The following is a 26,397-nucleotide window of genomic DNA, read 5'->3' as shown; positions in this document are numbered from 1 at the left end:
CGGGGCAACCACTTTCCCAGCGGGCGGGGCGGGGCGCGGGGGCTGCTGGGAGCTGTAGTTCCGGGCGGGAGAGGGGGTGCGGAGGGATCCGCCATTTTGCAGACGACCTGAGGCGACCCGTGAGGAGCAGTTGGGCTCAGGCCTCACCCGCTGGCAGCCCGATGGCAGTCCGTCTCGTGTTTATAGGCACAAGGGGTGCCAGAGAAGCGTTTAAGGTGGTTTTGTGCATATTTAGTCATTGTAGGAGCAAGAGCTGAGCCAGGGTTTGCGTGGCAGCCGGCCGGGTGTGTCGTGAGGCCCACACAAGGAGTGCTTTCCATGGAGCTGTGCGCAGGACCTGCCAGCCTGGCCAAGCCGTGCTGGCCCAGCATCTCTCCCCAGCTCCACAGCTGCCTGCACAGACCTTCCCCGTTTCCCTCCCTGGCACTACCTTCGCTCTGATGGCTGGGGCTGGTGGACCCCTTCTGGGAGATGCATGGGGGAATAGAGGCCAGGCAGCTGTAAGCGTGATCTTGGTATCCATGGGTGCCCACTCCCAATGTGGGACAGGAGAGAGGTGCCTTTCCTGATACCGGCACATTTGGGTAGACTGGTAGAAAGACACAACAGTTACTACCAAAACAGTAAGGATTTTGTAGATAGCCAGGCCTAAATCTGCCCATCTGAAGCATGGCGTTGTAAGGTGGGCTTTACACCAAGCTATGGTAGCCAAGAAAACCATCCTTACAACTTACTTATGCCAAAAAACCAGCTCAGGATTGGGGTTCCTGCTGCTGCCGCGTGATCAGAGCCACAGCGAGCAGCAACGTGTGCTGCTCTCCCAGCCCGCAGGGCATTACGACAGCCCTGAAAGGCACAGGTGGATTAGTCACGAGCACGCCGAGCACGCCCCGTTGGAAACGTGCACATGTCAGGACTCTGAACAAGGAAGGGAAGGACAGCTTTGCCCGGGGGGAGGTATGGGAAGGGTGTGAGTCACAGCAATCCATGCAGGAGCAGGGCCCTCCCAGGCCACAGCTGCTGTTTTTCCCACAGGAGTTCCAGCCCCAGCCCCACAAACTGGCCCTTACAGCCATCCAGGAGGACTCCCAAACAGGAGGGGGTGCCTGCAGGGCTCAGCTTGGTGCTGCCGAGCTGCAGGATGGCATGACTGGAGTCAGCCAGCTGCGAGTAAATGTTCCCAGCCAGCAATGGAAACCTCTGGAGAGTCTTTGTGTCTGTTCTTTTCCCGGTTTTTCACCCTGTAATTTTGTGCTTTCATCAACACTTGGCATCCCCTGCCCTTCCGAGAGCTCTGCGTGCCACAGACAGCAGACAGGCCTGCGTGCCAACACGTTAAGGGAAAAGGGAGAAGCTCCAGCTTTGTGCCCCATGTCCACACAGGTTGGGCTTTAAACCCCCCTGGCCAGCAAACCACGGTCTGCCCTGTGACAGAAACAGGCTGTCCTGCAGTGGCTGAGGAGGGGGGTGTCACAGGAGGATCCTGGAGAGATCCCTGCTGTGTCTCTTTGGAAAATGGGGGAATAACAGCACAGGGGGCAGTGAGCCAGGGTGCAAAGCAGCACCCGCTGCCCCATACCTTGCAGCTTAGCCAGAAGCCTGGCTTGGAGCCGCTGAACAAGGCTGTGACTCAGTAGGTTGAACAGGAGTGAATGGCTGTGCAAGTCACTGGTAGGTTTTGGAAGAAGACCATGGGATTTAATGTGAACCTCTAGCAGAGGAAAATGGTCTCTCTAAACCACAGTACAGATTATACCAAGATGAAAGTGGCCAGGAGGGCGGCTCTGACAGTGAGCAGCTTTGCTTTGTGTCCCTGGTGCAATTGCCTGCCACAGAGCCCGCGGGCAGCTCTCCCAGCCAGTCAGCAGTAAGCCCAGCTCCCCCAGTGCCGCTCAACTCCCTCATCAGGTCCTGTCACCCCAGGAGCCGGGATGACACAGGAGCACCCCAGCTGGTTACGGCAGTGAGGCGCGTCCTGAAAAACACTGAGAAGCTGCTTGGTGGCACTGGGTGGGGGCGTGAGCCAGCACCTTTGCCATGAGGGTTTCTTCAGCCTTGTGCAGCTAAGACATGGCACAGTGGCAGTGTGGATCCATGGCTGTGTGAGTGTCTGATTGTCTTTTGGAGCGTTTTGAGCAGAGATACAGTGTGGGGGGCCTGGCTGTGCCTCCAGGGATGCACAGCAGGGCTAGGCCCAGAGCAGCACAGGTGCAGGAAGAGTCTGTGCTCAGGGGCATGCCTCTGCGCTGTCGGTGGTGGGAAATTCCCCAAGCCGCGGGAGTGACAGCACACATCCCACCTGCAGCTGTTTTAACCATGTCAGGGAGTGCCCCAAAATCTCCCCCTTTGGGGCTGGAGGGTGCCACAGAGAGGCAGGGCAATGTGAGCTTTGGCTGCAGCTGCCTCCTGCCGGGACATGACCCCCAGGGAGACACATAGGACTCAACTCCTTCATGGATGCTGCTGGAGTTATAGTACCTTCCCCTTCGAGTGAGAGCGGTGTGTCGGCATAGGGAGATGCCGGCAAGGTGTACACCTGCACACCACCTGGCATCCTGCCTCTGACTAATGGATGCACCTGTGGCCACCTCACCCAGCAGGCAGAGAGCACTTCCCCATCCCACCAACACAGCCTCAGCCACAAACTCAGCATGTTGGGGATGGCCAGGACCAGAGCAGTAGAGAAATCTTCCCACAAAGCATTGGAGATTTAAACAACTGCTTAGCTGTCTGCTAGAAGAGTTGGTAAACGTTTATTAACCCATTGCTCAGTATTTCTAGGCGGAACACTTGCCTCAGCACTGGCAGGGGATGCTTTGCTCAGGGCCATGCCACGGCTTACAGCTGGGACCATCTCCGTCATCAGGCTCTGTTGTGCTCCCAGGACAGTAATTCCTCCAGCTTCCTGGCCAAGAGCTTTTTCCCAAGAGGAGGGGAAAAGGCAGTGAAGCCACACTTGCTCAGCCCATGTGGCTGCTCTTGGATGGCACAGCTCCCGCGTGCTACAGTCCCGTTACCAGCTGGGGATTAATCACACACAGCTTAGGCCAAACACAGCTAAAGAGCTGTCACAGAGGACGGATCATTTCAGGGGAACCATTACAGTGACCGGGCAGGATTCCAGAGAAAAAGCCTCTTCGAGTCAGTCCCCACCAGGTACAAGCATCCACCTAAAGTTCCTGGTGCCATCAGCCAGACAGAAGTCTTGATTCATCACCTCTGACGTACCTGCATACCAGCACTTGCTAAGCTTGTTTCTCAACCACTGATAAAATGAGCTGTATAATGGTAAAAAAGAATTAGAGATTACCCAATCTCCCAACTAGAACCCATAATTAACCCCAAGCCCAATGTACTGTAGGGTTATCTGGGAGCAAATATTTGCATGGGGTTCTCAAAAAGTGCTGCATGTTTGCAGCAGGGTCTTGGCTTTCTCTTGGCCAAATCCCAGGATGAAGTGAGCTGGTGCAGTTCCCACGGAGGGCAAGCCCTGCCGTGGGCCTGAATTCGAGCCACCACGTCACCCGATGGTGGACGTACCTGCATCCCCTGGGCGGGGAGAGCTCTCCATGCCTGCAGTGTTGATGTGCAGGCACAGAGGACTGTGCGGTTGGGTCGTGGTGCTTGGCACCCCAGGCAGGGAGAGCTGGAGGTGACCACCCAAGGGGCACATTGATGCGGAGTTTCTGAGTGGGAGGAAAGAAAAGGTGCTGCTGTTTTACCTGCAAACCCTGCACAGCGAGGGGGCAATGCTTGTCCATTGCACTCAAACACTCAAATGGACCTCGGAGTGCTGTAGAGTATCTCCCAGAGATTTGGGGACTGAGGCCGTGGAGCAGTATTTGACTTCTGGAGAGACACCTGATCTTGGGTTACACCCTGGGCCTTCGTCTTGCAGCACTTTCCAGCATTTGGTTGCTGCAGATGCTAAGCCTTCTCTCCCATTCATCCCTATCTACTCCTTACAAAGGCTTCTTGTTTTCCCAAGTGGGTTTTTTTAAATGTGTGATTTAATTCGCACAAACTCCTTCCTCTTCTGACTATTGATCTTGGCTCTTTACTGGTTAAAATAAAGTAAATCTTTTGTAAGCAGGTTCTGACAACGCAACTTTTGTCCCTTCCAGACACAATTTCCTGTTTAATTTCCTGACCGTTTCTTATTTAGCAAGGAAAAGCTGTAAATTGCAAGATTGCTTCAGAGAGCTTCCTCTGACTTTAGATGAACCGTTAACCACTTGCAGGAGAGAATCCAGCAAACCAGTGTAAAACTTTTTAAAAATCCTGAATTTCTTTTATTTCTTCTGCGATTCACACCAAAGTGAAACAAGCTGTGCGGAAAAAAAAAAGGGGGGTGGGGGGGTGGAGGGTGGAATAATTTTCCTTGCAAAATCAAACAGGAGCAACACTGCCTCCAGCTGAGCTGATAATTGCTCTTTCATCACTCAATAAACTGTCTCCAAGATATGGGCTTTTTGGGGAGGGTTTCTGCAAGGTTTCACCCCTGGGCTGAGGCAGCAGAGACCGTCGGTGGAGTTTGCACCAGTGATTCTGCTCCTGTCATGCCTCTGCCGTGCCAGGGCTGCCGTGCTGTCCTGCAGGGAGGGCCATGTGTCTGCAGTCCCCAACGCATGTCCCAGATATCCCCCAGTGCAGACACTGATTCCCTCTCCTGCGCCTCTCCTTTGCATCAGTTAAAACCCAGACAATGCCATGCCGGGGCTGCTGGGCTGTGACTGCGGTCACAGCAACCGGCAGATCAAACTGCAGATACTCACAGGCCGGGTCACCAAAATGCTTGCTCTGCACAAAGCCTTGTTAGGTTCAGTTAATGTAGGCCAGCGTGGATGGGTGTGGGCTGGCGCAGCGGTGTGCGACGGCACCGAGGAGCGGCAGGCAGATCGCCTCTTGGCAGGCAGGGACGATGGCACGCAGTGACACTTGGCAGGGTCTGTGTGACCTGGTGTAGGAGACTGACTGCTCTGATCTCCAGCCAGCCAGCCCCAATCCTGCCTGAAAGATCCCTGAAATCTGGCACGGGTAGACGGTGGCACAGTCCCATGGCTCCCAAAAGCAGTGATGGAGCCGTGGCCGGGACCACCTGTGGCAGGCTCAGACCCCTCGCACGGCTCTCAGGGGGCACAGCTGGGTCCAGAGAGAGATTTCCTCCGCCTGGCTCCGAGCCCCCTCTTTAGTGGCTCAAAAGCTGAAAATCAAAACTTTAAATAAGATTAAGAAAATTAATTGAAATGGGAATTCCACTTTTGAAAACATTTGTATTTGGTTTGCTCATTTCCTGTGGCTTCGTTTCAATTTTAACTTTGCCTAGAAATAGGAGACAAAATTACTGCTCCAGCGGGGATGCCCAGGCAGGGTGCAGCAGGAAGCTGCAGCATCTCCTGGCCCCGTTTCGGGACCACAGAGCCCCTGCACAACAGAAAACATCATTTCCTACAGCTGGTGCTTGGGAACGGATGGAAAACGGCTTCAAGGAGAAGGGGCCCACCTTCTCCTAGCCTGGCTGGCAGGCATTCAAGGTGTGACCTTCAGCAGCATCTCGCCTCGATGCCGTGCCACCGGTGCAGAAGCCACTGCCCACTGCCAGATGGAGAAGACAACGCAGTCGGCAGCTGAGGAGCTGCTCTTGCCATTTGGGAGGGGCTGATGGAGCGGGGAAAGTCCAAAGGCTGCCGGCAACTGAGACACAGAGAATCAAAATTAACTCTTGGTTGCATGATGTAGTTTGGGACTGGGCCTTCCAGTGGGGTGAACTGCTGCGGTGGGTGCCTGCTGGTCCCCCCAGTGCTTCCCAGCAGCTGCCGGCTGAGCCCCCCTGGGAAAAGGAAAAGCAAATCTTGCTACAGAAATGGCAAAACTTTGTGATGGAAGTGTAAAGCTTTTCTGGGGGCTTTATTTCTGGGAGGATAGCATGGGCTGAAGCTGCCCATAAGCACCAAGGGTGAGCAGAGGGGCCAGGAAAACCCCCAGTGCAACATGGTGCTGGGTTTCCTCCATGGCTCCATGCAAATTGAGACCAAAGTGGGCAACATCGCAGGTGCATGATCTGGCAGGACGGCATATCCGTGGCTTTCTCAACACAAAACCAAGACCCCCATACACAGCCTGGGGCTAGGAGGGCAGTTGGGGCCCTGGGGCGGCAGTGCCGGGAGCGTGCCGGGAGTGTGCCAGGAGCGTGCCGGGCAGGGTGGCACAGCCTGCGCGGGAGCAGCAGCACCTCCGCCACATGCAAGCAGTGGGGGTGAGAGACAAGAAGGGCTGTCTGGACACACATGAGGAACGCCATGGGCTCAGCTGCTTCTCTTCCCCTTTTGCTGAGTACTAAAATAAACTAAATTCCCACCTGGCTCCATCCCCTCTGTGGCAGATATTTGAAAACAGGGAGGCGGGTGAGGGGGTGGCCTGTAGCGGAGAGTGTCTGTCACTCCTCGGGGACTCACGTGCTCGCAGGGGAACATGCACGTCCTGCAGGGCCAGGACCAGGGGACCCTCCTCCCTGTGTTTTGGGGGAGGATGAGCTCGTATTGCAGGGAGAAGCACTGCATGTGTAAAACACGTCAGCCACTGACATCGCACCACTCTTCCCAAGAGCACGGGCTCCTGCTTGGAGGCTTCAGGTAGATGTTCTTGGGAAGAGGGCAGGAGGGGCTCCTGGAGCAAATATCTCCTCCGAAACTGCTGTGTTTCCAGGCTGAGGCCATGCTGTGTTTGAACAAATGCTTCTTTACTAGTCAAGTGGGAGGGTGAGCACAGAGGAGAATCCTTTCGCAGTGCACCAAGCCAAAGCAGTGATTTACAACCTCTTTTGATCTGTACATGCCACATTTTTCCCCAGCTGGCCTGTTCGCATGCGCCTTTTCATCCAGTGTCCCCTTCTCCATCTATTTCTGGCTTGCTTTGCACCTGCACAGCTACAGAACAAACATAGCCCCTGGGCAGATGGTAAAAACCTCGTTATGAAACAGTGGGTCCCTTCGTGCCTCTCGCTCCGCATCCCAAAGCTGCAAGGGGAGGGAAGTGGCTGCCGGACGAGGCTTGGCACGATGGAGAGCTGGCACTGGAGAGCTGGCATGTGGCTCCAGCAACCACCACCCTGGTAACCAGCTCTCCCCAGTGGTACATTGCTTTTGCCCTCCGGGGAGTTGGGTTTTTCAGTGTTTTGCCACCTGCAGCTCTTGATGCCTTTTCACTAATTGTGGCAGGGCTGGATCAGCACTTCACATCCCATCCCCATGCTTCAAATTCGGTGCTAAACAAAGACAAATGGAGTCAGAAACCACTCAGCAAAGCTTTGTTCTGGAGCCCCAGCCATGCTCTGCCAGGTATCGGGGGCACCCATGTGAACCATAAGACCCTCCTCACTCCCAAATCTTGAATCTCAGACATTTTTCACCTTCCATGACAACCCACGCTCAGGTCCCAAAGGCAGGTTTTAATTTTTCACCCCCAAGGTCTGGTTTCCTGCCTATGTCTCTGCATTAGGGACGTGCCACGTATGGCTGAGGGTTGAGCTGAGCTTACCTGGAGAGCTGAAGTTCGGACTCATCCCACCCTGGAGCACCCTGCAGGTGGCAAAGCACATCATTGACTTCATTTTTGGCTGCAGTTTCCTAGTTTTATTTGGTTTTGGTTTTTTTTTTAAAGCAGATTAAAAACCAAAAACATCTTCACTAGGTGACATCTTCACCTTCACGGAGTTCCCCTACAAAATGGGACCCTACTGACCCACTGCCCTGGAGCTGGGCTGGCTTGTCCCTCTCCCTGGAGCCCAGCGTGGGCGGTGGGGAGGGTGTTTTGCCACAGGGGCTCACCGATCCGTGCTGACCGCTGGGGAATGCCAGGACTGAGGGAGCTCAGTTTAGCAGCCGACCCCAGAGACTGTGTCTTCCAGAGGTCATGTCCCTGCAAGCATGTGCCTTTCCACATTGCATCTCTCCTGCCCCAGCTCCTCAACACAGCTCCACAGCAGCTTTCCCATCCTTCTCCCCCTGCAGCAGGGTCAGCAAATCCCAAACCTCACCCTGGCAGATGCTGGTCCAGCCTGGGCTCCTCAGACCTGATCCCAATTTCCTGGACTGCTCTCCCCAGCCCTGAGCAGCATCACTGGGTTCCTCCAGCAGCCTGGGTACCTCCTCATCTCAGCTCATTGCCTGGGATGGTACTAGTTTCCCCCTTCCCTGGCTGCTCTGCCTCCCTTCCCACCACCCTTGTGCCCCCCTATAAGCCTCCACGTCTTGCCCAGCCTGTCCCCCATGCCCCTAGGATGCTGCCACAAGGGAAAACAGCAACTCACCACCATTTAGGTCCTCTCTGTCCTGGGCAGGAGCCATTCACCCGGGAATACCTTCATGCAGTTTCCAGCAAGGTCCTGGTTTGTGCCCTGGGGCAGGCTCCTCTCCATAGGGCAGGTTGTACTCTGGAAATGACCTGCCTGGGACAGAGAGTTCTGACACCGAAACCGGTGACATCCCCACCAGGAGCTCCTGGTGCTCCCACACTGTCCGGCCTCAGGATGGAGACCCACGGGGATTGTGGCACGCTCCCTGCCCTGGCTGCACCACCAGCACTGTGACACATGGCCAGGGCCGGTGGGGCCTCCGCTGAGCCTGTATGGGACAGAGCATCCATCACCTGAGCTTGCAGGGAGGTTTCCTGGGTGGTGGAAGATGCTGCAGAGGGCAGGAGGGCTCGGAGGTCTGGGCAGCTTCAGCTGGGTGGGCAGGAGCTGTGCCTGAGGGGGCCCAGGAGCATCCCTCGGTGGCACGGGCTGCCCACGGCAAGGGCATCTCTGCGCAGGGGATGCCACTGCTGGCTCACATGCTGCCAGTGGCACAAGTCCCCCTGGGACTGGGATGCGGAGCTAGATCTAGGAAATCTGACTTGCACACAGGAAGGGAGATGCTTGGGAGAGCTGGAGCAGCACCAAACTCCCCCATGCCTGGGCATACCGCTGTGGGGGACCCCAGGGCAACCAGCCCCGCGTCCCCCAGTGTCCCCCCATGGGGCTCAGCCCAGCTGCAAGGCACTGAGCTGGTGTCATCCCACTCGTTGCTGGGGACTGGAGCCAAAAAATCCTTAAATAGGTGATTGCAGGCGAGCAGACGCAGCCCATGTTATGGGGCCATTTAAGGCAGGAGACGGTCTCTGGGCATGGAAAAATTCAGCAGCTGGAGCTGCGCCAACCTTCCCCCGAAAAACATTCCTGTGGAGGGAGGCTTCGGCTCCGGGGTCAAAGGGGAAGGCTGGGGGATTGCTTGGCAGAGAAACAAAGCCCAAGCATCCATAGCTGCGCTCGCAGGCAGCCCCGTCTGTGCCACTGCCCCAGGCCCATGGAGGGACCCACCTCCGCCACAGCAACCCGGGACACGCAGCACAACCCTTGCAGGCACCGCTCGCTGCAGGGGGATGGCAAGAAGGATGAAGCCCACGCCACAAGGCAGCCTGCAAAGCTGCTGGCGCCATTGCGGACTTGCAGCTGGGACAGCCCTATCCCCCAAGGGGCGACGCGGGTGGGATGCAGGGGAAGAGCCCCAGCCCAGGGTCATGGAGAGGTGCAGGATCCACCCTCACGCGTGCAGCCTCAGGCAAGCTCAAACCCTAAGCAGGGTGTGCTGTTTAGTTATTTCAAAGCCTGCTTCTCTGGGGCACAAGTGATGGTCCCACCCTGAGGAGAAGCAGACACACCTGGAGGCAGCCCCAAGCCGGAGGTGGGGGGTGCAGTGTCCTCAATACTTTGATATTCAAGAATCTCCAGTGGAGGTCTAGATCAGACACACCTATTTCAGTCCCAGCCTGTCACCTTTTCCAGCCTTCCTTCCAAACAGCTTTAGCAGTGTATTCAAACATTCAGAGCCCGGCAGACACTAAACAAAGCCACAGTGGGATCCCTTTGCAAAGGGCAGGGGACAGCCAAGCCAACAGGTCCTCAACATACACAGAGTTTGTAGCATCATGACATCCAGGTCCTCATTCCTGCATTTCAGCAGAGGGTCTCAAAGCTCTCACCACCTTACAGCCTCTCCAGAGGCCAGTGGCACTTGGGGACACCTAATCGTGAGTTGAGGGAGGTCGTCTTGCATGGAATCCAGAGCGGGAATTAAGATGCTCAGAAAGAGCTTTTGCATCCTTGACCTTAGCAACTGCTTGTCCCCACCAAGAGAGCCCCACTGGCCACGTAGCCCCAGGAGGGCTGAGGGGTGACTCCACGGCACACGTTCCCCTCGGACGGTGATGTGGCGGGTCGAATGGCGGGTCCCGCTAGGACTGTTGTGCAGGCAGGTGAGTCATTCCCCTGCAGGCAAAGTCTGGGCCACCCCGGCAGGGCTGAGCTGCCCTTTGGACTGTGGGCAGTACGTTCACACGGTGGCAGAGCAAACACTGTCACCTCCTGCGGGGACGCAGCGCCAGTGCAGCAGCGGCAGCTGCTTCGAGCCGGAGCCCGTTGGGGTCTCCCAAGCACCGAGTGGGCACCAGGCCCCATGGGTCTCGGCACTGGGGTCAGTGCTGCCAAGGGTGCGGAGCCAGCGCCAGGGTGATCCCCTTGTCTGGTGGCTGGGCACCCCGTGGGGGGGCTACAGCTGCTGTGCTGGCATCTCCCAGAGGGGCTTTGTTTTGCCACCGCCATGGCTGGCATCGCCCAGCACGGCTCAGGGATGCTGCGAGTCACCAACCAGCAGCAGTCTCTCACCTCTCCCTGCCTCTGAGGGGGACTTTGGTGGTCCACAGCAGAGGAGATTTCAAGGGGCACAAGAAGCACCCCTCACCTCTACTCTCCCCCCTCCACTGGGGTTTCCAGATGGACCTGATGACATTGAGGCAGCATCATGCCCCAGCCCACTGTTCCAGTCCTCAGAGCATCACGGTCATGCACAAGAGCCCAGGGACAAGTCAAACCAAACCTGCCATAACCCGGCTGCAGCAAGAGCACAGCATTGCCCTGCCCGTGCCCATGGGAGGTGGCATCCCTCCACCATGGTGGCCGTGGCACTTCTCAGGGGAGCAGGAGGGGCGCGCTGCCTCCAAGCTTTTCTCTGTGACTTTGGGAGAGTGACATTTTGTTCCAAATCTCGAGTTCCCAGGCCTTGGGCTTCAAGGCAATGCCAGCAATCGTGGGAGCTGGCAGCACTGCCCTTCCCTGTGGGCACCGGCTTGTGCGCACGGAGGCACATGCATGGCTCCGTGCAAAGTGTGGGGATGGGGGGCTTTTAGGTAGGACAGCTAAAACTGAGTCCAGCTCCATCCTGGCTTGGCAGCTGCCGGCTTCACCCCTTGGCACGGGGTACCTGCACGGGATCAGCAGCCAATCCTACCATCCTACCCTGCGGAGCAAGTGCAGTGATATGGGGCTGGGAGGTGGCACTTTTTAGATGTCACTGTGGGTTGGCTCAGCCCGAGGCCCCCCCCCGAAGGCACACCAGCAGTGTGGGGGTTACCTGCTGCTCTGCACGTATCTGGACAAGGTGGGGTCCTGGTTGGAGACACCCCCGCGGCTGGCGCTGGCTGGCTCTAGCCTGTGTGAAGGGAAACATGTGAGGGCTGGGGGGGGGAACAACCATCAGCTCTTTCGCCTGCTCCTACCGTGACAGGACAGCCACGAACGCCCCTTCCTGAAGCACAAACAGGGCAGTGTTCAGGGCTGCTCTACCCCGGGCTGAGGCCTCTCGGGAGAGGCCAAAGTAAGCAGCTCCTCCACAGCAAACACCTCTCTGGGGCTGGGAAGGCTCTGACCTGAGCACAAACAAACACACACTTAAGGAAAACGCCTCTTGCCTCTGCAAAACCTTCCCTCGTCCCTTTTTGTTCCCTGTTCCCCTTGCTGCACGCTAGCTTGGTCCCTTTGGCGAGGGGATGGGTAGTGCAGTAGATGGGTGTCCTTGTAGAGCTGCACCTCTCCGCCCCTGCTCAGCCAGCAGCTTCTCCCTTTCCTCCTCCCGCTCCGCTTCTCGAGGGTGCCGGCAGGTTCGGGGAGCAGGGCAGGACCAAGCTGCAAGGACCCAGGAGCTGCAGGGGGAAGGTGACCCGTGCTCGCAGCATCACATCCACATTCCCTGACATGGGTGCTGGAGCCTGGTTTGGCCAGAAAAGCAGGTGCTTCTCTGGGCCGGGACAGGGAGTGGGGCTCATGACACAAGCTGGGGTCACTTGCCGAGCCGTGAAGCTGGACATACACGGGTATGTCCAAGCAGAGACCAAATCCCACCGACCAGCTTGATGGCCTCTTCAGGATGGCACGCTGGGGTGCAGGAGGGTCCCCCAGCAGCCCTTTGCCACGACACGTGGGCACAGCCGGTGTGGGGGCCGTGGCAGGACCAGCCCAGCCGGCAGCAGGGAGCATCCCTCCTTCCCGGCGGTACCTCCTGCAGCTGCCAGCCCTGCCATTTTGGGGGACGGATGGACAGACAGGCAGAGCGAGGCACCCCCAGCAGCACCTTCACGCAGAAGCCTGCGTGCCCGATAAGGGCTCTGGCACTCAGGATCCTGGTATAGGGCTGGGGTCTCCCCTACCCCCCCCCCCCCCCCAAAAAAAAACCCAACCCAAAACTGGCTGCAAGGAACAGCCTGCTTGCAGGGAGAAGGGAGGGCAGCCCCGGGGGGGGTCTCAGGCCTGACGGTGCCCCCCGCCCCGAGCACCTCCCGCCGCGCAACACCCCCCCCCGCACCCCAGCCGCCTGTTCCGGGGGAAGCGGCCCCGTTCGGCGGGGGCTCCCGCCGGCAGGTGGCAGCCCCGAGCGCCCCGGCGTCCCTTGCGCCGTCACCGGGGCCCGGCCGAGGCGGCGGGGCCGGGGCCGCGGGTGCGTGTACGGCGGCGGAGCCCCCCCCCCCGCCCTCCGCCCGGCCCGGGGAGATGGAGCCGGTCCCCGGGCGGCGGTGGCAGAAGGTGCTGTACGAGCGGCAGCCCTTCCCCGATAACTACGTGGACCAGCGGTTCCTGGAGGAGCTGCGGAAGAACGTGCACGCCCGCCGGTACCGGTACCGGGCCGTCGTCTTCCAGTCGGGAGCGGTGGTGCAGCAGCTGTGCAGCGTCTGCGTCTTCGTCGTTACCTGGTGGTACATGGACGCGGGGATGCTGAGCCCGCAGGGGCTTTTCGGGGCGGCCCTGGTCACCTCCCTGCTCGGCTACGTCCTCTTCGACGCCGTGGACGGCGGGGCCGGGCGGCGAGAGAGCGGGAGGACGCGGTGGGCCGACCTGAAGAGCACGCTGGTGTTCGCCGCCTTCACCTACGGCTTCTCGCCGGTACTGAAGACGCTGACGGAGTCCATCAGCACGGACACCATCTACGCCATGTCGGCCCTCATGCTCCTTGGCCACCTCATCTTCTTTGACTATGGTGCCAACGCCGCCATCGTCTCCAGCACGCTGTCCCTCAACATGGCCATCTTCGCCTCGGTGTGCCTGGCCTCCCGCCTGCCTCGCTCCCTCCATGCCTTTGTCATGGTCACCTTTGCCATGCAGATCTTCGCCCTCTGGCCCATGCTGCAGAAGAAGCTGAAAGCCCGGACGCCCCGGTGCTACGTGGGGGTGACGGTGCTCTTTGCGCTGGCGGCGCTGGGGGGGTTGGCCACCGTCTCCAGCGTGGGCGCCGTGCTCTTCGCTTCGTTGCTGCTCGCCATCTCCTGCCTCTGCCCTTACTGCCTCATCCGCCTTCAGCTGCTCAAGGACAACATCCACGGACCGTGGGACGAGGCTGAAATCAAGGAGGACCTCTCCAGGTTCCTCATGTAGGCCTGGCCCAGGGGGAGAGGGACCTTCTGCTGTGAGCAGTGCAAAGCTCCTTGCTGGGGGACAGCGCTGCGGGGAGGGCACCAGCCCAATAAAGCCTCTCACACAGCAGCGAGGACCACGTTTGCGTTACCCTCAGCATCTGTTTCCGGACCCAACCCGCTTGGTTTTGGCAAAGGAAGGAGCTGCACCCCGCAGAGTGGCCGGCCCGTGCAGCAGCTCGGGGCGCAGGCGAGTGGGACAGTGCGTGCTCTGGCCACACAGACCCATACCTGCGTTTGGGAGGGGGCAGGGTGGGATGCATCCCCCGAGCAGAAACACCACACAGAAACACACATCTGCCTCAGATGTGCCCCACGACATGCCCATGGAGGTTCTCAGCCCCAGGGACCTCGATGTGCACGATGGGGACTGATAGCACTTGCCTGGGAGGGCTGGCGGGGAAGGGGGCTGGGTGGGGGTCACTGTGCGTGGGGTGGAGGTGCAGGGCGGTGGGTGCTACAGGACCAAGCACGAGGGCACCTGGGACGGGTGCGGTGCAGAGCCCTGCTCACCTGCACCCCGCTGGTCACTGATGCCAGAATAGCCTCCCGACACTGCCAGACACCACGCTATCCAAAATCCTTTAGGAGAGGGGGGGGTGAAGAGGCAAGATGCCTTCCTCCCCCCCTCTAACCCCCTCCCAGAGGCAGATCTGGCCTCACAACAGGCGCAGACCCCAAGCCAGAGGGACGGAGCTCAGCAAGGTCCCCTGTGGGTGCACCCACCAGCTGGGGAGATGCTGCAACAACAGCAGGGCCCACCAAGGTCCTGTCCAGCACCGTCTGTCCAGCGGCCGTCTGTCCGGCACTGCACACACCGCAACAGAGGGCGCTCCCGGCAAAGAAGTCCAGCTGGAGGCCAGGCCAGGCCAGGCCGAGCCAGCCCCGGTGCCGGGAGGGCTTCCCCGGTGCGGTGCTTTCCCCTTTCCCTGCTCCCATCTGGGACCGTCCCTTGGCAGCCTGGCCCTGCTCTGGGCGCCCCAGGGAGCAGAGCCCACCGGAGCCAGCACCACAAGAGGGAAGGGATGGATGTACATGCCTGCCCCAGCCCCACCTCGTGGGGATGCATTTGACATTACCTGGGTTTTTAGGAAATTTTTCTCTTTTGGAGACCCAATGCTGCAGAAGTGCAACTTTCTGCTTGATTTACCCCATGCCTTTGAGCGCCGGCATCTCACCCCAGTGAGCGGGCGCTTGCTGCGTGCTCCTTGGGCTTTCTCGGAAATGAGCAACCCCCGGCGGAGTCCCCAACACCTCCAGTGCTTTGTTACGGCTCTTGCCAAGTGTTAAATGTTGCTGTTGTCGTCATGGTGACGACTACATCTCATTTTGGTTTTAATTAAAACCTGCAGAAGTTTAGAGCCTGTGCTCCAGTCTCGCAGGGAGCACAGAGTAGCCAGATGCTCACAGTCAAGATGACATTTTTTTAGCTCTTCGGAAAAAAGACTGTTTTTTCACAGGGAGGTTTTCCAGAAAGCTGCTCAGCGACCGGGACATCCTGACTTGTGCTGGGCTAATGCCATTGTAACGCTGCTGTCACAGAATCCATCAGTAGGGCAAGGCTTGAGCGTACATCAAAAGTACAATAAATCTAGCCTGCCTGGCGCCTGATGTTAATGTCTGTCACGGTAGAGGCTACAAGAAAGCAGAGTTTCTGCTGCACCCATTCTCCCAAGGAAAAATATTTCCCCCAAAATGCAAATTCAGACTCTCAAAGCCAGCTCTGGGTTAGGAAAAGTGCAGACATCAACTACCCAGACACACCAGGTGGAGACAGGCACAGACTGCCACCATCGCCTCAGCCACAGCTGGAACCCAGTGGATCACCTACGCAGATCCCCGGGCTTTGATTGACGCAGCAGGCCCCGTCCGCCCTGCTCCAGGCAGGATGCAGATGTGTCCCGTCCAGCCCGCTGCAGGCAGTTTCATCCCTGCCACAGCCCCAGGCCTCTCTGCTTCACCCAGCTCCTTCTCTTCACCTCCTCCTCAGCCTCAGTCCTTGCCCAGAGATCCTCTGGGGAAAGGCTTAGCCCTCCCTTTAGCTTGCCCACAGAGATACCTTGCTCTCCCTAGCCTAGGAGATGAAAACGTAAAGCCCGGTCTAGGGCCTGGATGTACAAAGGGACTTTGAAGGAGGGAAAAATGCAAGAGAGAGAGACAGGGAGGAGACACAAAGGCCAAGTGGAGTTTCCCTAGGACTTCTCTGACCTTTTTCTAAGGACGCATGCTCTGCAATGCTGCTGAAGTTATTTAAAATGCTGAATAAATGGCCATTATGAGTATATCTTCATGCCTGAGGTCAGAATATCCTCTACAGAGCAAAACTTTGCCATAACTCTGTGCCCAGCTCAGTTGGATGCCCTTTGAGCATTTACTACCTGAGCATACCAGTCTGTGGCTTCTTTGATGAAGCACACGCTGAGACCAAAGAAATAGGTCCTTCTCAGTTTGTATGCAACCAAATCATCATCACGCAGCTCTAAAGAGTTAAATGTTACTTTGCATTACAAGGAAGTGCAGTTTCTTTCTCTTAAGTTTCCAAGTCCACTGAGATTGAGTACTTCAATGGGACATTTTCTTTTGATTTGAAGCTGGCCAAATGCGAGTAATTGTAAACTGGCTGGGGATAAGCCTTACTCCTGGGGGAGCTGCTGACACGTGCCGTCTGGAATCTCCATCTATGGCCTCTGCAGCAGGGAAAGGCAAGTGTCAGCCACCCACACCGTGCTGTCAGGGGCCCACATCCCTCCCCACGTGGGAGACTGGATCTGGGAAGCCTGGAAACAGTGAAGCTTTAGTCTTTGAAGGTAAGATCTTTGTATCTCTTCAATTCCCACAGTAATCACTAAGCTTTTCTCAGCTTTGTGATGTGAGAGGCAACGGCAACAACATGAATGATCAGGAAACCAAAATAGGATTTTAGTCCTAACCCATCCATTGAAAAGCAGCCTAGGATGCATAACACCACCTGCTGGTGCAGCACCCTTCATTTTCTCCACCTAGCCACAGAATGTATACCATGGCAGGGTGGAAATAGCACAGACAAGGTTATACAGCTTCTTCACAAAAAGTCATCCCATGAGTTGATGCTAAAGAACGTGCCAAGGTTTCCCAGCAGACCAGTACCTTTGTCTTTCTACTTAAGAGATTTTAGGAATAGCTACCAGAAAACCGTGAAGTTCAGAGTCCTGTTTCCAACAATTTTTTTTATCAAATACTTCAGAAGAAGGTAAAGATTTCTGTGGAAGGTTTAACACCATAAAATGCCCCAAGAAAGAAGTTTGTGCCTTACAGCCTAATGCCTGGAGGTCAGCTGGCAGCTCAGAGGACAGCAGCGGCTCCAGGTTGCAGTGCTGTAGGCAAGGCCATACAACTAAAATATCAGCCACCTTTTATTTGTTGTTGCTTCATCTGTTGGTACCATGCTGTATCCCAGAGGGAATGTAGTGAGAGCTTCCCCCAGTGTGGAACAGATTTTTGAACAACCTGGAAAAAAAGCAGCTTGTGAAAGTCAGCCTGTTCCCATTCCCTCTTACCTGAGAGATGAAGCATGGCCAGAACCTCCTCAAGAGCTCGCTGGGTACAAACGCCATTGCTTCTGTAGTAGTCCTGAAAATACACAGTTCCTGAACACTGCTGATGTTTTTTTGCCTCAGTACCTGACAGCAATGAGTTCCACAGATGAAAGATATGGCCAATCTGAGCTCCCCTCCTCATCCCTACTCTTGAGAATATTGTGTTCATGAGACTGTTAGGAGACTCCATTTCTCCCTTTTCCCAGGGTGCTGGGAAGCACCTTGCCCATCACTGTACTCTTTCCAGCTTCAGCAATTCCTAGTTTAGCACGTGCAATTCAGAGGTCCAGCAGGAATGATGATTCATCTCCTTCTCCTAAGAATTTCTGTACTTGGTTTGTTTGGGTTTTTTTCCCCCTTTTTGCTAATACCGTTGCTATTTCTTCTGTTGTACCCTACTAAAAGACAAAGTGTGAGAAGAAGGAAAAATCTGTGTAAGCCTACAGCTCTCTGGGCTTGCACCCCCTTATAACTGAGCAAACTCAGTGTCTGGCACTTACCAGCACATGCAGGTGGTTCAGCAGCTCCCTGGATCTATGAGAGGTCAGCAGGGACCCAGATCAGCTGGAACAAGAGGAATTGTCCAAATTCAGCAAAGCTGTGTCAGACCTGGCTTGAAACCGAGCACAGTCTGTGTTATCAGGCCCCTTCTACACACACAATACTGACCTCCTCTGTTCTCCTGCCGCCATCCCCTGAGCACCACTGCTGCAGCTCCCTCTCACTGTGAACTTCCTACTACAAAGAGACGTCTTGTTTGTGCTCCTGAAACAACAGGCTGGAGTCCTGATCTGTGCAGTTTGTTCTGACACAGTTCATATCTGTGCAGTGCCTTCTGATTTATCTGCATGGTTAGGAGATGACCCTTCTTTGTTTTCATATGAGAAAAAAGTCAATAAAACCCATCAGTTTTCCCTTTTTTTTAGACTTACTCTTCACATACTTCTCTGGCGCCCAAAACAAGCACATCTTCTAAATGTTAAACCCCAGATTTTATCTTTCCCATAGGGACAGACACATTTGGAATCCCAGAGGTAGCTAATTACAGCTATTTGAGCTCAGATGCTCCAATGAGGTCGGCTCGCAAGGAATTCAGAGGTTTAGCTTGAAAAAAACAGTCAGAGCAGCTGTGATTTATTTATAATTGTGCAGATTCATCAGTCTAGAGACTGCTGCAATCTTCTCCTTCAACTTTCCACTCAGCCAGGTGCTGCTGCTGGTGTGTTAGACATGTTTTAGGCCTCTTTTGTTGTTAAAGAAGCTGGCTATTCTTCCTGCTAACACTAAGCCAAAGCCATTTATATGGAGCAATTCTGGTGGTTAATGAATTCAAAAACAGTGGTGGAATCCCAGCAGAACATCCCTCCCTCCACCACCTCGGAGGGTGGGAGACTCCACAGAGCCCAGGCAATTTCTTCCATGGGGGTGCGAATGGCTCCCTGTGAGAAAGAACGGGCAGACCCTTCAATAGAAAACCAGCACACATTTGTTTTGTAGTCAGAATTTTTATTTTCTTTATATCCAGGCTATCACTGGCATCTGAAAATAAAATCTTTATTTACAAATAGGCTAGTGCAAATTAAAGATAATTTTGGACAAAAAAAAAAAGACAGATTGCATGTAACAAAAAAGAAATGCGTGTGTTAGGATGATCTTCCTGGAACAGCTGGTGGAGGTCGCCTAGGAAAAAGACAAAAAATAACCCAAAATTCACGGGGAGGGGGGGGAGAAGAGATTTAAAACAAAAGGTCAAGATACAATAAAATGACTTATATACAAAATCATCTTAATAAAATGGGTTAAGAGAAAAAGGCACAGAACATGCACATTAAGGAAAAGAGCAAGAGCAAGATTAGAATCAGCTGGCTATCACAGCACAGCCTCAGCTTTCACCCTCACTGCTTCCCATCTGACTTGCTGGCACCAGAGAACTAGGACAATCACATCACAAGTGTGGAGGTCGCTGGTCACAGGCTTTCTAATTTTCTTGCAGCAAACAATATCCTCTGGAAGAGCTTTTCCCCAGCCAATCGAAATTTGCACCACTATCTGCTTCAAACACTGTTCTTGGAGTAGACCCTTTTTACATGAGATTCTGATGAAATCGGGAATGATCAAACAAGATGGCCTATGGGCTGGACTGGGGTATCTGGAGGCGACGTTGCTGGGAAAGGTTAAAAACTTGGGTGACAGCAGTGCAATGAATCTACTGCCAACCCTAGCAAGAGAGACCCTTGGCAGCTGATGGCCCAGTGCAGTGGCTAGAGAAGAGCGGATGCTCCTCCTGTTAGGCAGCATAGAGCACTGACGTGTCACCGACCAATATGCCGCGAACCAAACTTATACAGGGGTACATAATGTACTCCAGCCAGCAGGGACACGTGTGACACTGCTGTTCACTGAGGGGTGGTGGACAGACTGCCTCAGGCATAGCCATTAAAGACTATTTAAAAAAATTATCTCCAAATGTTAAGGCAAGCAAGTGAATACAATGGGGACATTGCTGCTTTGCTCATCCCACCTTTTGCTCCCTCCTTTCCCAAAACCTGTCTAAGGACCAACATAGTGACTGTTGTGCTCAATGAGAAATGTCCTCTCCCGTAGGAAGCTGTTGTGCTTCTCGTGCCATACAGACCATCTCCAAGCACAGATTCCAGTTACTTGGCTCATACTGATCTGAAGGAGGAGTTGAGTAATCAAGCCATCTGTACATTCATATACAACCACTTTAGGGGGAAATCCCTTCCAGACATAATGCATACACATGCAGATTTTTTACTCCAGCTCCTGCTCTGGAGGGCTCAGTCTGGCCTTCTGCTCAGCTCTGAATCTCCCCAAAACATGCTTTCCCCAGCAATGAAATGAATACCAGGTACTGCTTGAAAAACATTCATCCATTTCCCAGCAAAACGTCTCTGCAGCACTCCAGCCCCTTGCAGGGCAGCAGGCTGAATGCTTCCCATGGGTTGTATCTGCCCCATCTCCCCTTTTAATGACACCTCCAGTGATCTCAATGAAACACACATCTCTGATAAATCCTCACTGCAGTCCCAACAGAGGTGGAGTACGGCATGCTGAGATGATGCTGTGAGAGACAGAAGACCACTCATGCGCATCCAGAAAGTAATAATAAAAGCCCATCAAGAGTTACAGTTTATTTCAGGTTCAGAAATGCAGCATAACATTTTTACAGCAGGTGTATGTGATGCTTAGTAATGACCATGGTTTCAGGAATCGACTTGCTTGCTCAAAGTTCAACACCAGGAACCATTTACAGATTATGAAACCAAAGGCAGATGTTCAGGCTCATATGAAGTAGGGCATTAACATACAGAGCAAAATTCAGAAAGAAATTAAGCATTTGCTTCTTACAAAAAGAAGTCATCGATTACACCATCCTGGAAAAGTAAAGAGACAGGCAGTAAAGCAAACGGCCGGCAAGACGGGACAAATCATATATCAAGCAAGAGTGGAGGACTGTCTGGACGGGAGGAGCCATCGGTATCAGCTCGCCTGCAGACAAAGCAAGAGGAAAGACAGGCAGAGTAACATTCATTTACACAAGGGAGCTGTTCTGCTAGAGCCCGGGGAGGAGGTTCAATGCCACAGTGGGAGGAACTGTGCCATAAGCACACCAAGAGGTTGGGTGCCTACTCGGTGTCACAGGTGCGAAATAGGTCTGCTTTCAATTCAGGAAGTTTGGACTATTTTAAGACAGAAAGACAGAACTAGCCAGTAATCTCAATATGCTGTATACATGTTGTTTAGTGTACCTGTCTGCGATACAGTATAGTATTTTCTATGTTATGCTTTAACATGAGATGCCATAACCTATAATGTATCTCCTTTAATATAATAAATAATCTACTTTTATGAGGCTTACTCAGAAAGTGCAACAAGATCAGCAATAAAATAAACACACATTAACTATGTACATAAGCCTTTTCATTGAACATACAATCTTTTTAATCCTAACACAAGATCCCTTGAGATTAAAGGCCAAGAGCTATCTACAGCACACGCAAGCTCTTCAACTGTTGGTCAGCCATGACGAAGTGAGGTGGAACATGTTCTCTAGGCAGAAACTCAGGCTTAGCCTAAATGCAATACTAGATGAGCACCCTCCTGAAACTTAGCCACGTACATCACCCAGCTAATTATGCATCTCACGTAAGATCAGAAACCCTGCTGTAGCTTAATGGGAGTCTCCACCACTCCCTGGCAATCTTCTGGGCTTTGCCAGAGGGAATCAAAGAAAGGGAGAGCGACCTGTGCTTCTCAGACACGGGAGTTCAGGCTTAGGTCACCCTGTGTAAGGGTGTCTGCAGAGGGGGCAGTGGCCGGTCCAAGGCAGCCAGTCCCTCTAGCAGATCCACAGGGTGCTTGTCCTGCTGTCCTTCAGGCATGGAGCGAGTTGCTGTCAAGGCTGCTCCTTTGAGAACAAAGGATGGGAGAGACACGACTCGCCAGCATCAGAAGCGAGCGGGATAAACCCGTTCCAGGCGCTGTACAGCAGGAGGAAATGGGCTGAGGTTGGGAAGACACTACTTACTCAGCTGGATGTGGCAATTTCTTGGGAAGCACTTAGCATTTTTCCCAGAAACATCAATTCTATGTAGTTTATTCTGAAAAGCGTATATGCAAGAAGTTAGAGGTAAAGCCATCAAACTCTGGATCTGTGGTCAAGGTTGATTATTAACCTGCACACCTAAAAGTGTTGCATTTAGGGCACAGGGCCAGATTTAGATGTGATCTGAATGAGGATGCAGAGGAAGGGGGGCTGTGCAGCTGTGTCCCATGACTTCAACATTGAGCGCAGAACCAGATGGTGCTGACAGTGGGGCCACAGGCGCCTCACTGCCTCCTCCTCCTCGTCTTTCGGGTAAATCCACCCTTGAGAGCTTCATTTACAATTCAGGATTACTGCTGAGAAATACAGTTTCTTGGGGGGCACAGTTAAGGACAGTGCTGAATTGTTCTCCCTACTTCCTTATGCTTGACAGAAACAGTCATTAAAGTAAATTAAGGACTCTCAAGTACAGAGGATTTAAAAACATGTTTTTAGGCCAGGATCTATGTCATCTAATTGAGGCTCCTAATTTACCGGCATTACCACCCTTGTCTCTGATGCAGCCACACCGGTCTGAATCGCCTTCTGGAGGTGCTGCCTCTTTCCACTGAACAAAGGGGACCTTGGACAACTAAGTCGAGTGCTTGGGGTACAGTGGGATAAACCCAGACCATGGCCTTGCAGTATCACTGAATGAATATCAAAATTTGGGGTTAAAGTGACCTTCTGTGGCTGAAGCGCTAAGCCTGGCTTTCCATCAGCAGGCAGCTGCCAGTCAGTAACGGAGGGTTCTGATAAACTATATACAGGTTTGCTGGGTAGGCAACAGCATGGACTACTATAGCTATTTATAAAAATACATCTAACAGATGCACTGCATGTTACAGCAGAGAGCAATACACAGTGGAAAACTGTGTAGAACACAAGAAAAATCATCAAAATATGTTTTCTTTTTTTGTAGTAAAAATCAATGTGACTGTAGTTGGGTTTGCAACCTTTTTTTTTTTCCTTGAAAGCTGATCCTGTGTACTTGGTGTTGGAGATCTGAGCCTGTTCTCCAAACAAACACCGGCCACTTAAGCAGTCTTCTGAGATCACCAAGATGCCGGTGCTCTGACAAACTCCATCTTCACTGTGCTTCAGAATTTGACCTCTAGACTCCCCAGGTGTGTGTCACAAGTATAAGGTTGACAGGAAATTAAAGTTAAGCTAACATACAAATCATGATGCTTTCCCAAGCTCGTCTCTCTTACGCAAGCTGAAACACGATTTGCTTCAGTGGTGAGCACAACTAATCAGCAGTCTGGGAATACTTAATGGGCTAAATCCCCATTTATTGTGGCTCTTTGATTGGATTTTTCCTAAGCATGGGGCTACAGCATACTGGTGCCCTACATGCAGTCTCAATAAATGAATTTATTAGACTGATTATACTGAGGGCCTTTGAAACCACCAATTGCTTTGCCTAGGGATCTGTAACCATAATTGTAATAACAGCAATTAATATTTTCTTAAGAAACAAGGCCAAATTCATCTCTAGTTTAATTCTGTTAACTCAGTAAGTTTGAAGCTATAAGGCTGACACTGACCCTAAGTGTTTAAAGTGAAGTAATGCAGTTAAGACAAAAGGTTTTTATAACGCGTTAATATATAACGTGCAAAACAATAGGCAGAGAGGACCTCTGCAAGTGAGCATCTGCTAAAATAATCCATTGCCAGGATGCACAGCTGAGCACTTCTCAGTACCTAGCTGGAAAAAGTGACCCTAATCCGAGGTGTGCAGGACTTCAAGTGATGCAAAGAGAAAATCTTTATATAGGGGGCATAGTGGAACTTTATTGACTGGTGTGAGCAAATATCTCAAATCCAAACCGGACCCTTAGAAAGCTCAGATGTAAATCTAGGCCATAGCTCTGTGAATTGGCTCACACAGTGGGCAGAGGAGCGGTAGCCCATTCACAGCCGTGCATATATATCTATATCTGTATCTACATCTCCTTCTGTTTCACAAAATGACCAAAAGCAACGCTCGGTGCTCTGGATCCCGCCATGCAGTACATTTATACATATTACATGCAGTCACATACACCCAAGGCTTCCCATGAGTTCAGTGGGAGTGCGAATGTGAGCAAGCACCAGCAGAGGACAAAGCGAGCTGGCACACGCTGCTCTGTCGTGCACCGGCTCTTCCAACCGCCCTTTCGCATCCTTGCTGCAGGGTGAGATGGCTCCACACTGAGCCCTGCAAGCTGGGACACCACAGCCTGGTCGTTACCAACTACCCAACCAACTTTGCATGTCAGCTGCCCAAATGTGGAAATAAAGTAAAACACGCATTATCCCATACACGCCCTTCTTGTTTAACAGCATTCCATAAAAACTAGACTTTGGATAAGGAGAAATTATAGGAGAAGCAGCCAACCAGCAAGCTTCTTACAAGAGAGACATGGAAGTGTGGGGCCTTCAGAAGAGCTTGGTAAGAACTCACATTGGGTTTTTTTGCCCAGTTTAGCCATTAAGAGAGAAAATGGGCGTAACTGTATAATTCCAAACGACAGAAAACCTGAAAGGTACAAATAAAAGCAAGATTCCTTTCAGATAAGAGGAAAAAAAGCAGCAGATCAAATCAACACATGCACAAACACACACAAAGTCAAGCCCTCCATTTGCTGTACAGGACTGTGAGCACAGTTGCCTGGGTGAAGACGTGTCAGTAAGTTAGCTAACATCAGCTATTGCAAAAGGAAAAGTCAAGGCAGCACAGACCTTCCCAAAACATTTAAGACATCATAAACAATGCAGAATGGACAGAGAGTATATCAGTAAAATTGGTTACTTGCCTATAGATGTCCATACATGCGACTATACATTGGTTATTGCAACAGTTATCAAGCAATTTGTTTCCACATATTTGGTTAACAATGAATGACATGCCAGAAGCTTCTTTTAGTCTAACAGGGATGAATCTAACGGACGAATTACAGTGGGCCGAGTAGGTGAAGGAGGTGGTCTTCGACTGGAGAGAAAGAGAGAAGAAACAATAAGCACAAACACTGAGAACGAACCTGGCACCTTTTGCTGTCACTACGTGAACATGCACATGCTCCCAAACACAAGAATCTTCTTTACACATACACTGAAGCATGACAGCCCTAAACATCCACAAGAAGGAAGAAAGTGATGTGTTTGCCACGTGCATACCATGCCTTAGCCCTCTCACGCATCAGATAGCTCTTCGCTCTGGTCCACAGCCTAGGTTTTCTCTGAATGCAGTTACCTTCTTGTGCCACAGAAACCATCAGGGGAGGGTCATTATTCCTGTTTTCTCAGGGGTCGGTCCCAGCCTGGACAGCCTCAGAGCAGTCTTACAGGCACATTTCAGAGTGGCCAGCTGGATTTGGGAAGACAGCCTACAGTGACTTCAGCTGCTGTTTGCAGAAGCAGAGAAACCTCCAGCTTCTTGCACAGTTGGGCCAACTGGATCCATGCCAATGTGCCTGAATTTGAGGCACAAATTTCAGGCTTTATATCAATGGCCAGTTATGAAAATCCCAGCCATGGCTATGGCTTCTGGATTCATTTATTTACCTCTAACGCACTCCTCTATTGACTTCAGTAACTGCTAAGGGAGTCCCAGATTTTTTGGGAGGGCTTATGGGTCTTTATTCCCTGATTCAGCACAGGCTCCCATGTACTGCAGACCCCTGCATTTCAATTTGGACCTAGCTAAAACACCTGGGCTAAAACACCCCACCGCTGAGCAAAGCCTGTGCCAGAATCCGAGATGACAATAGCTGTTTGGCCTCCAGCGCCTGCACTAGCTTGGACAGTTCTGTGTGGCACTGCTTCGTGCTGTATAAATGTACCTAAGGGACTGTTCCTCACAGCCAGCCTGCTCCCTTAGCTTGCTACCCAGCACCCTCCAGCAGGGTGTTTTTTCTGCAGTTATTCCAATCCATCTCTTACACAGTGCTTTTGCTCCCCATTTTCTTTAACGGGATGTACCAGCTCTCTCTTTATTCCTTAGGCCAGCCCAGATCACCACGAAAAGTGCATCACTGCTCTAAGAGAAGCATGAACCCCGGGTCTGAAAAAGGTGGGGAGCCGAGGGCTCTTCAGTTCCCATCCAGCTTCAGCAGACTTCATTAATGGCCAAGACAAATTGTACAGCCCTCTCTAACGCTGTCTTCCACCTGTGAAAGTAGGAACTGTTCCTGTCTCTGAAGAAGATTACAAAGGAAACGTGTCTCATTCTGTTAAAGCTAAATAGAAGATGAAAAGAATGTAACAATGTGTTAATCTTTGAACTGGAACATATATATGAGACAAATTCACACTTGACAAAAAAAGTCTTGCTTGGCTCAAAGTGTATCTTGTATGACAATGTTCTCTTTTGGTGAAGAAATGAGAATTTTAATCCCTAACATGCAACAAATACAAAATATGCCAACTGAAGCGTTCAAGTAAATCAACAAG

The 26,397-nt window shown here is 53.0% G+C and overlaps 2 protein-coding genes and 1 long non-coding RNA gene across 7 annotated transcripts in view; 1 reads left to right on the top strand and 2 right to left on the bottom strand.

The window, feature by feature from the left end:
- Positions 1–5,253: 5,253 nt before the first annotated feature.
- LOC138686478 (uncharacterized) lies at positions 5,254–7,826 on the bottom strand. Its single transcript, XR_011325868.1, has 2 exons — positions 7,537–7,826; positions 5,254–5,830 (listed from the first exon to the last, which is right to left on the bottom strand). It is a non-coding gene; the product is annotated as an uncharacterized lncRNA (long non-coding RNA).
- A 4,925-nt stretch (positions 7,827–12,751) lies between these two features.
- PIGC (phosphatidylinositol glycan anchor biosynthesis class C) lies at positions 12,752–13,846 on the top strand. The gene has a single exon (XM_069789851.1). It carries the CDS (start codon positions 12,860–12,862, stop codon positions 13,736–13,738), a length of 879 nt encoding a protein of 292 aa, XP_069645952.1. The 5' UTR covers positions 12,752–12,859; the 3' UTR covers positions 13,739–13,846.
- Positions 13,847–18,836: 4,990 nt separating this feature from the next.
- Positions 18,837–26,397, bottom strand: part of DNM3 (dynamin 3) — a 190,947-nt gene continuing 183,386 nt past the window's right edge. For 4 of the 5 annotated variants that reach the window (XM_069789846.1, XM_069789848.1, XM_069789849.1 and 1 more), the window contains one exon: positions 20,492–24,937. In XM_069789846.1, the coding sequence (XP_069645947.1) occupies positions 24,868–24,937 (70 nt within the window). In that variant the 3' untranslated portion in view covers positions 20,492–24,867. Of the gene's footprint in view, positions 19,032–20,491; positions 24,938–26,397 lie in introns of those variants that run through there. The other variant, XM_069789847.1, reaches the window with a different exon arrangement.

Source organism: Haliaeetus albicilla, chromosome 8, assembly GCF_947461875.1.
Source record: "Haliaeetus albicilla chromosome 8, bHalAlb1.1, whole genome shotgun sequence".
Taxonomy (NCBI): Eukaryota; Metazoa; Chordata; class Aves; order Accipitriformes; family Accipitridae; genus Haliaeetus; species Haliaeetus albicilla.
This window is presented reverse-complemented; position numbering and strand designations above follow the sequence as displayed.